This window comes from Odontesthes bonariensis, chromosome 9 (genome assembly GCF_027942865.1).
Source record: "Odontesthes bonariensis isolate fOdoBon6 chromosome 9, fOdoBon6.hap1, whole genome shotgun sequence".
NCBI lineage: Eukaryota > Metazoa > Chordata > Actinopteri > Atheriniformes > Atherinopsidae > Odontesthes > Odontesthes bonariensis.
This window is the reverse complement of record NC_134514.1, coordinates 33,194,478-33,204,811: the sequence shown is the minus strand read 5'-3', so window position 1 is coordinate 33,204,811 and position 10,334 is coordinate 33,194,478. Positions and strand designations below refer to the sequence as shown.

At 38.3% G+C, this 10,334-nt stretch overlaps 1 protein-coding gene and 1 long non-coding RNA gene across 2 annotated transcripts; one reads left to right on the top strand and one right to left on the bottom strand.

The window, feature by feature from the left end:
• Positions 1-186: 186 nt before the first annotated feature.
• LOC142388608 (TLC domain-containing protein 3A-like) lies at positions 187-3,034 on the bottom strand. The gene is made up of 5 exons (XM_075474064.1): positions 2,705-3,034; positions 2,366-2,449; positions 1,975-2,194; positions 970-1,065; positions 187-602 (listed from the first exon to the last, which is right to left on the bottom strand). Exons 1-5 carry the CDS (start codon positions 2,824-2,826, stop codon positions 312-314), a joined length of 813 nt encoding a protein of 270 aa, XP_075330179.1. The 5' UTR covers positions 2,827-3,034; the 3' UTR covers positions 187-311.
• A 751-nt stretch (positions 3,035-3,785) lies between these two features.
• LOC142388937 (uncharacterized) lies at positions 3,786-5,785 on the top strand. The gene is made up of 3 exons (XR_012770348.1): positions 3,786-3,962; positions 4,846-4,908; positions 5,042-5,785. It is a non-coding gene; the product is annotated as an uncharacterized LOC142388937 (long non-coding RNA).
• Positions 5,786-10,334: the final 4,549 nt, after the last annotated feature.

Below are 10,334 nucleotides of genomic sequence, written 5' to 3'. Positions count from 1 at the left end.
AGATTTCGTTATTTTTCCTAAACAGCCTATTTAATATTCTACTTCCAGAATCCCATGACAGTTCAAGCTAATATGACTAAAAAAAAAGTTGCCTACTGCCGCTTTAAAAACATTAAGTCCGTATTTTACGTTTGAAAGTGGGAAAGAGTGTTTACAAATTGTAGAGAAACAATTTAAATGTACAATTTATGTAACTTTATTTATTAAATCTAATAACATGCTTTGTTCTGACAATACTGATTAAATTTTGACTTAATTCTTAAAATATTAAAGCCGCATTATCAAAATATTTGTGGAAATGGAGGGACTCTTCAGTCTGACCTCAGCCTGTCTGTGTCACCCTGCTGCCTCCTCTGTCTCAGGTAGAGTCTGTTAGCTTTCCTCAGCAGCAGGATAAACCAGTAGAGCTGTGGAGCCAGGACCACCAGGTTACCCACATTGCATTGCAGAGGCAGATGAAAGGCTACTCTGTGAAGGGGAATCCCAAACTGTCGACCATACATCCAGTACATGAAGGGGAAGAGCAGGATCCGACACGTGAAGAAGGTCAGGAGGACAATGAAGCCGTTGATTCTGTGTAGCCTGGTGTTATCAAGGTGCAGCTGTGTGTCAGGGGACATATGGGGTGACATACAGGAAGTGAAAGGAAACTAGATGAAAGTGGAATAGTGTAGTGGTGCAATAGTATCAACTTGTCTTACTGTATTTACTCAGAGAAACTACATTCTGACCTCTGTAAAATATTGGGGCTACAATCATCTCTGCATTATTATGGCAATGCAGTTTCCTATGTTTGCGGATTACATCTTCCTAAAAATCAAGCTTTGGTTGATCAGCTTTTATAGTTTGGGCCAGTCTTACATAAAACTGGTCCTTTTTTCTCATTTTGATCTTCTCTGGCTAAGAGCAAGATGGATGGTTTGAGTGCCATTTAGTGTAAATAATACTGGTGGTGTCCTTGTGGTTCACCTGAATGAGAATCTTTCCAATGGAGATGAATGGGGTGCTGAACTCTGTGATGAACATGCAGCCAATGAAGAAATCTCCCAGTCCTCTCCTAAAGAACTGCAAAATCAAACACACTGGACAGTCAGCACTAAGCCCGATCCAGGCAAGCTTTATTATACAAGGAAACTGTATGTGTATGTGAACTGTATGTGAAATAGTGACACAATTATCTGTTGTCAGACTAAAGCCCCTATACAGAAGGTCCTAAAGTACCACAACTACTGTTGGCCACTATAACGCTGCTTCCAAAACATCTTTGGCTCCCATAGACTCCCATTTAACAATGTACATTTCTCTCATGCAAATTAACTAAATTAATTTCTTCAACAAGAAACTGTCACAAATATTTCCATAATTAAATAGTAACCAGGAACCTCTGTAGCTTCACCCTCTTGTCCAAATATAGTCACCAGCATGGTAACCGCTGAATATCGAACTCAAGACTTAAAAACTCCAGCTCGAAACCCAATGATGATGTCATGTCTCTTTTTTTATTTGTGACACTGAAATCAATCTCACCACATCTTGAAGGATGTCTCAAATCCTGAAATTAACTCAATGGAGGATCCATCATACAATCTGCAGTTGGATCATCCGACTCCACCCACAACCTATTCCACTGTTAAGGGTTAGTGGGCATGGTTTTTAATATAACATGATAAACTACTTTGAGGTGGGCAGAGTGGGATGGTTGAACTCCACCTTCCCACAGGTTGCAGCAAGTGGCTACTAGGATGCACGGCTGCATCATTTGTGATCACTTTATCCCTAATTTTGTTTAATTTTGATAAATGCCTGCTGCTTTGACTCCTCTCCCCTCAGCTCTCTTCCTTGTCTCCTCAGCGCAGGTGGGAGGGACTAAAAACTCAGAGAGGAAGGCAAGGAAAGAAATTGAGGATGGACATACTGAGAAATGAGAAGATCAGTGTGATTAAATTATTATGACAATGTTTCATCTATTCTCACCAATGTGATGGGCATGAAAATAAGAAGCAAGGCCACATGATGAAGGACCAGCATCCAGTCCTTGATTAGGAAAGCCCTCACTGTTTGAAGAGAGTGGCTGCTGTGTGACCCGGAACCACCTCTGACCCTCTCAGTGTGGTAGTGGCTCAGATACATGGCATAGATGTCAAAGGCCATATAGGGAGCTCCAAACAGAACAAAGTTGTTGACCAGCCAGTGACTGTGTACAGAGATAGTGAGCATTTTCATTGGATTAATATCAGCAAACCAGAAACGGCACAGTTTTGTGAGTTGTTTAGCCACAAAAGCCTTAGTAATGCGTTAATAACTTATACAATGTAATTGTTCTTTATCGTGATTTAAAACTCAGAATTCTCACACACTTCCCCACCTGTCAGTCATGACGTTGCTGCAGGATGACACAACTGAGACTCCAGTTGCAGTTGCCAAAGATGCATGGAGCGTGGAGACCAGCCTGAACAAACAGTCACACACTCAGAGTCTGCCAGGCACAAAGTTAACACTGAAACTGTGGACTACACGTCCCTTTTTATGTTCCAAAAAATTTATAGTTGTTCATTTTATATTTGTTCATTACATATGCTGCGAATTTACCCGCTCCCCCCTTTTATTAAACATATCTCCACAACGTGATTAAACTGTCAGAAAAACGAGTCAACATTGAATTGTGGGAAAGGATTTTAGTGAAGCGGCTCGTGGGGATGCAGACCTCTCACTGACGGAAACCACGTCGGCTTCCCCCCATAGCGTGAAAGTGTTTTTAAGTATTTTCCGAAGACAGTAGTAAAGCCCCGGAAACACCACAGCTCCACAGACCAGGGAAGTTATCATGATGTCAGCCGCCTGTTCTTCCTCCTCCTACTTCTGCCGTTTAACAACCGCCTTTAGTCAAGTAAAAATCCGTTACAGTCAGACAGTTACAGGTACAATATACCGGCAAAAGCCTTACGTCGATATCAGCTAACGACTACTATTAGCCTGTTAGCTTGTTCCCTGTAATGTGGTTTTCATTAACTTCCTGGTTTCATTTCAGTCGGAGGGCATTGGTCGAAAGACAATCGCCATTATCCAATAGAAATAATCAGAGTGGTGTAAAAAGAGGGTGGCAACACTCCCTAATGCTGGGTGTACACCAAGAGCTATGGAAGCAAATCGTAATCAAAATTCAAATTCAAATGCATTATCAGAAATGCTTTTTCATTTTAAGAATGTGGCTGCATTATTTGACTCATAAATAAAATTACTAATCAATCATCCTATTTGCATTTCAATTTTCTTCTTCAAGACTGCTCATTCTTTCACTTAATTCAAATGAAAAGGACAAAGACATTTGAAATTTAATTTTCAAAATATGCCTCAGCAAATAGATACCAAAATTCAATTTGAAATGTAAAAGTTGAAAATTCAAATGCATTATCAGAAATGCTTTTTCATTTTAAGAATGTGGCTGCATTATTTGACTCATAAATAAAATTACTAATCCTATTGCATTTCAATTTTCTTCTTCAAGACTGCACATTCTATGCCATAATCAAAAAGAAAACAAAGCGGACATTGCTTTTTCGTTTTCGTGGTCTGCATGCAAAATACTGCCCACAATTCGATAACGAAAAAGCAATCTGAGCGGCGCAGGAGAGTGACGTCACGCCTGCTGACCGTGCTACCCATCATGTAGGCTACGGTAGGGGGCGGTGCGCATATTTGCTGTACAGTTTAGCTGCCCAGGTGGAGTCAAACAATATATCCGATTCTGATGCCCGGCCGTGACCGGGTTGAACGGGTCACAGAGAGCTTGGCTGCATACTCTGCCGTCACAGATTCAGAGGTTAGTGCAGCAAGGGCTTGCGCGCCGAGGCTGCGGCCACGACCGGCCATGACTTTCTGGCCGCGGCCATTACTGAGGGAGCAGCCATTAATGAGGCTGAGACAGACGTTGCGAACAGGAGTCGGGGGATTACCTTTCACAGGTAGGATTCAACATTATTATTGGTTGTATTTTGTCAATAGAATATTATTGTACTGTATTTGTGTCTGCCGGCGAAATCGTAGCCAGCAAACGTTAAACTAGGATATGTTTATAGCCGGTGTTATGCCGAGAAGTGCACCCCCTGCTGGTCGTACTTTAAGGAGAGTCTGTGATGGAATGATATGATATAACTACATCATAATTTGTTTACCTAATTGAATTAACGGATGCAAATCTCAACAAGTCCAAATTTGTATATAAAATTAAAATAACCAAATTTCATAGTTTCAGGTTCATTTTTATATCATTTCATCTGGGCTATAATGAGTTGAGATTGTTAATAGAAAATGTATCCAACCGTCTTTCGTGTTGACTACAAAAGTATTAGTCACGGCCCTTACTTTTGAGTATATGTCCAATAATATAAAAATAGTTAGGAATAGGAATACTCTAAACTCTACAATTGTCGGATTATCATAATTGTACACGTATTATTAATTTACATGAAGAGATGTGAAAAAAAGATGCACGAATGAAACACCATTGTCAGCTCAATATTATTTTTTTTGGATAAATGTAATAATCCACACCTGAAACGGTTTACGCGCGCTCCGTGAATGGGAATGCACTTCTCGGCATAACACCTCTGTTCACACGGCTATTAGGCCAACGGAGACTTCATAAATCATATATTCCATAACACAGGCTTAGATTACAACTAACACAAGAAAGCTACTTTTGAAATATTGCAAATATTACTGTTATAACATTGACCATCAGATTTTACACAGGTTTATTAATGACGTTTATTATGCCTGTATTATTCACATGTAATTCTTTCATCCTAACAAAAGTATTTATCTCATGTCATACCCACCCCACAGATTGTCCGACCGAGAGTTGGTGTTATTCCCTCCATCTTGGGCTTACAGGTTCACCTAATAAGAGTAGGTGTATCATCATAAAGCTATTAGCATTCATAAATTGAAATATTATCAATAACAGGGCGGGGTGAAATACTTATCCCTGTGTGTGTGTGTATTTTTTTATATATTTTAATATTATGCTTCTTCATTTTAGCCAGAAAAGGGCAGGACTACATGTTCTTCCAGAAAAGCTGAAGAGAGCCTGTCTGTGACCACTCAGGATGACCTAGAAGCTTCAACCTCAAACTCACTAACTCAGCCTAATGATTTGAGTATTTCTTTTTTAAACATCATATCAAAATTATCGTTCTAAATATGTTAAATAGCTACTTCTCAATATTTATACTGGTGGATGTTGTGGACAATGCTTTGTACTACATCGCAGGGGTTGTAGTCCTCCAGATTCTGCAAAAGCTGTCCTGTGGTGTGTGCCATGCAAGCTTGGTCAGAGATGCTGTACCTTCATCATTTCATGATAGCTACCACTTTCTAGCCCTGAAAAACAACGGTGTACTAGTGATTCCATCATGTGGCACAGTGAAGGTGCTGAGAGCTGCAGAGTGGGTGATTTGCCAAGCTTCAGCAAAGCTGTAAAGACGGCGACAGTCACGTACATCATCCGGGAGGAGAACGGAGGATGTTTTTCAGCTTGGGGAACACATTGAGGAGACAAAGTTTGGCATCAACAACCATTATTCCAACTTGTTGTCATTGTTTGTGTCTGTGTTTCTGAAAATAAGGCTCCACCACATTGGCAAACTGACCTCTCTTGACCTGCATAAAAGGGAGCATGAGACAGAAGCTCTGCAAAACACTCCTCTTTCAGGGCTTTTAGCTCATTTTGTTTTGCTTTAGGTTGATACCATTCAAAATATTAAAACTTGTGTATATACAACTACCTTCTTGTACAGTGTTTTTTATATTCTTTATATTTTATTATAGTATTTCTATTTTTCTAGACTAACTCTGAACAAGTAATGCATGTGTCTTGACTGCGGTTCATGCACAATTGCCAATTTAAAAAACATTGCACCTTGAACCTTGATCCTATGGTCATAACAAAGTTATGCTGTGAAGCCAAAAAAGCAAAAATCAAAGATATTTTCTTACATTGTTTTGGCCTTGTGAAATACTTTATTACAGATTTGATAAAGATGTTACATAAAAATCATAACAGCTGGATAGTGTCTTTATTCCTCTTCAATGATACAAAGCTTGTAGTACATGATTGGAAAATTCGTTAGGTCAACAGCTTGAATGATCTTCAAGCAGTGTGTATACATACGTACTCATTCATTCGTAGGGCACCATAGGCAATCGTCAAATAAATACACATACAAAACAAACATCCTCTACCTTACACTAGACATATATATATATATACACATACATATGTATATAACAAAGCTGGATTCTCATTCCATCCGTTCCAAAGTACAAAATTACGACAAGGCTCGAGCTGCCAAAACAGCGGCAGCTGACAACGGGCATCGGTGTCTTATAAATATAGCCTACTGACCATGCGCGAGCCCTTGCTGTCATCCTGAGTGGTCACAGACAGGCTCTCTTCAGCTTTTCTGGAAGAACATGTAGTCCTGCCCTTTTCTGGCCAAAATGAAGAAGCATAATATTAAAATATATAAAAAATACACACACACACAGGGATAAGTATTTCACCCCGCCCTGTTATTGATAATATTTCAATTTATGAATGCTAATAGCCTTATGATGATACACCTACTCTTATTAGGTGAACCTGTAAGCCCAAGATGGAGGGAATAACACCAACTCTCGGTCGGACAATCTGTGGGGTGGGTATGAGACATGAGGTAAATACTTTTGTTAGGATGAAAGAATTACATGTGAATAATACAGGCATAATAAACGTCATTAATAAACCTGTGTAAAATCTGATGGTCAATGTTATAACAGTAATATTTGCATTATTTCAAAAGTAGCATTCTTGTGTTAGTTGTAATCTAAGCCTGTGTTATGGAATATATGATTTATGAAGTCTCCGTTGGCCTAATAGCCGTGTGAACAGAGGTGTTATGCCGAGAAGTGCATTCCCATTCACGGAGCGCGCGTAGACCGTTTCAGGTGTGGATTATTACATTTATCCAAAAAAAATAATATTGAGCTGACAATGGTGTTTCATTCGTGCATCTTTTTTTCACATCTCTTCATGTAAATTAATAATACGTGTACAATTATGATAATCCGACAATTGTAGAGTTTAGAGTATTCCTATTCCTAACTATTTTTATATTATTGGACATATACTCAAAAGTAAGGGCCGTGACTCATAGTTTCAGGTTCATTTTTATATCATTTCATCTGGGCTATAATGAGTTGAGATTGTTAATAGAAAATGTATCCAACCGTCTTTCGTGTTGACTACAAAAGTATTAAATTTGGTTATTTTAATTTTATATACAAATTTGGACTTGTTGAGATTTGCATCCGTTAATTCAATTAGGTAAACAAATTATGATGTAGTTATATCATATCATTCCATCACAGACTCTCCTTAAAGTACGACCAGCAGGGGGTGCACTTCTCGGCATAACACCGGCTATAAACATATCCTAGTTTAACGTTTGCTGGCTACGATTTCGCCGGCAGACACAAATACAGTACAATAATATTCTATTGACAAAATACAACCAATAATAATGTTGAATCCTACCTGTGAAAGGTAATCCCCCGACTCCTGTTCGCAACGTCTGTCTCAGCCTCATTAATGGCTGCTCCCTCAGTAATGGCCGCGGCCAGAAAGTCATGGCCGGTCGTGGCCGCAGCCTCGGCGCGCAAGCCCTTGCTGCACTAACCTCTGAATCTGTGACGGCAGAGTATGCAGCCAAGCTCTCTATGACCCGTTCAACCCGGTCACGGCCGGGCATCAGAATCGGATATATTGTTTGACTCCACCTGGGCAGCTAAACTGTACAGCAAATATGCGCACCGCCCCCTACCGTAGCCTACATGATGGGTAGCACGGTCAGCAGGCGTGACGTCACTCTCCTGCGCCGCTCAGATTGCTTTTTCGTTATCGAATTGTGGGCAGTATTTTGCATGCAGACCACGAAAACGAAAAAGCAATGTCCGCTTTGTTTTCTTTTTGATTATGGCATAGAATGTGCAGTCTTGAAGAAGAAAATTGAAATGCAATAGGATTAGTAATTTTATTTATGAGTCAAATAATGCAGCCACATTCTTAAAATGAAAAAGCATTTCTGATAATGCATTTGAATTTTCAACTTTTACATTTCAAATTGAATTTTGGTATCTATTTGCTGAGGCATATTTTGAAAATTAAATTTCAAATGTCTTTGTCCTTTTCATTTGAATTAAGTGAAAGAATGAGCAGTCTTGAAGAAGAAAATTGAAATGCAAATAGGATGATTGATTAGTAATTTTATTTATGAGTCAAATAATGCAGCCACATTCTTAAAATGAAAAAGCATTTCTGATAATGCATTTGAATTTGAATTTTGATTACGATTTGCTTCCATAAAGAGCGACCTAAGCTACCTGGTAGCGGAGGTAGCTGGAGAAGCTTCGCTTGAGAATTTGCTTTTTTTTTTTTTTTTTTTTTAACTTCCTTTTATTTAAGAAAAAAACATGTTTTACACTTGAGAATTTGCTTTGGTAGCAGCTTTGGTAGCTCGTGACGTCACATTTAGAATGTTCAATTTTTAAAGGCCCCGCGGCTGTGCAGCACTGTAGCGACCCGACGTGAGTGCTTACCGGATGGTCTTAACTTTCTCGATTTCTCTACCTTAAATAACACATTCAAAATTAAATGGGCTAAACACTTCCTTAAAAATCCAACCTCTATCTGGAACCTCATACCAGATCACGTTTTCTCGCGCTTTGGTGGCTTTAACTTCATTTTAAATTGTAATTACAATGTTGAGAAACTTCCTGTAAAACTCTCATCTTTCCATAAGCAGGTGCTCTTAGCGTGGACGCTCATTTATAAACATAACTTCTCACCTCACAAATACCTCATCTGGAACAACAGAGATATTTTATTTATAAACAAGTCACTCTATCTTGAAACTTGGGTTCAAAATGGGATCCTACTGGTGGCTCAGCTGGTTAATAAGGAAGGTAAAATTCTCAGTTACAACGAATTTTGCTCAATATGCAAATTTCCAATTAATTTCCAGGAGTTCTCCATGGTGGTTGATGCTTTACCTTCGGGCACTTTAATGCTGTTTAAAAACACTAATTATACTCTATCTGTTCCACCCAGTATCCCTGATCCAGCCGAGTCATCTGTGGGGAAAATCTGTTTTTCACAGGAGATTAGGAAGAGCAATAAAAGAATACGCAGGTTGTTCCAAGAATCTATTATTTCTCGTTCGTTGGTAGAAATTTACTGGAGCTGTTATATCCCAGATATTCACTGGAAAACAGTTTGGATGATCCCCCATAAATATTTAATTGTAAACAAGGTGAAGGAAGTGTCATTTAAAATTCTCCATAAAATTTACCCTGCTAAACACTATATGATCAAATTTAAAAGAGACATAAATACTAATTGCAGCTTCTGTGAGGATCTTCCTGAAACTTTAATACATCTATTTTGGCTCTGCTCTTTCACACGTAGGTTCTGGTCAGAGTTTAGCAGGTTTATTAATGACCATATTTTAAAAAAAGTTTCTTTATGCTGGGAAAATGTTTTATTTTGTTTCTATAGATTTCATAAAAAGGATGCTAAATGTTTCTTTATAATAAACCTGCTAATCCTCTTTGCTAAATTTTATATTCATAAGTGTAAATTTGCTAATAAAACACCATGTTTTTCTGTTTTCATTAAAGATATGGAAATATATATCAAATCAATAACAGACTCTACAAATGAAAAGGCTCTAAGGACAATTTCAATATGTACGTCTTTGCATGTTCTTATTTAATTATCACCCCTGGTTGTTTGTTTGCATGGTTGTTGTATTGTGTTGTATACTTCAATCTGGTAGTTTGTTGTATACTATTATTGCTTAAATAAAGTTCTTAAAAAAAAAAAAAAAAAAAGAGTGCTTACCGGATGTGAGTACTCCGGATATCCGGGCGAGTATTTACGTGCTTTTCGAACATCACGAATGCTTTGCGGTACCACTGCCACCCGATGTGAGTAGCGCTGTGAGTCGCGCACGAGCACACCGTTGTTTTTTTTTTTTTTTTTTTTTTTTTAACAAACTTTATTAGAGCTCTTCAAAAGTATACAAAACAAGTCAGGGAAGTATTCTTGACAGTGTTACAGTTTACAAAACCGAACGTGAAGTGAAAAAGAAAGGAGGAAAAAAAAAGTACAATAAGAACAAACGTGGCGTGGGCTGAGTATCATATTTAAAACAGCAAGGATTTAGCAATACTTTGATAGATCACATTTGTTTTCTTGTTTGGATTAGAGACATATTTAAGTGATTTAAAATATT

Excerpts from the sequence above, each read along its gene's own strand:
- LOC142388608 (XM_075474064.1), bottom strand. The coding sequence starts at position 2,826 with ATGATAACTTCCCTGGTCTGTGGAGCTGTGGTGTTTCCGGGGCTTTAC. Across the intron at positions 1,066-1,974 it reads TTTTCATGCCCATCACATTG|TTCTTTAGGAGAGGACTGGG; the intron begins GTGAGAATAGAT and ends TTGATTTTGCAG. Across the intron at positions 603-969 it reads TTGGAAAGATTCTCATTCAG|CTGCACCTTGATAACACCAG; the intron begins GTGAACCACAAG and ends CCTGACACACAG.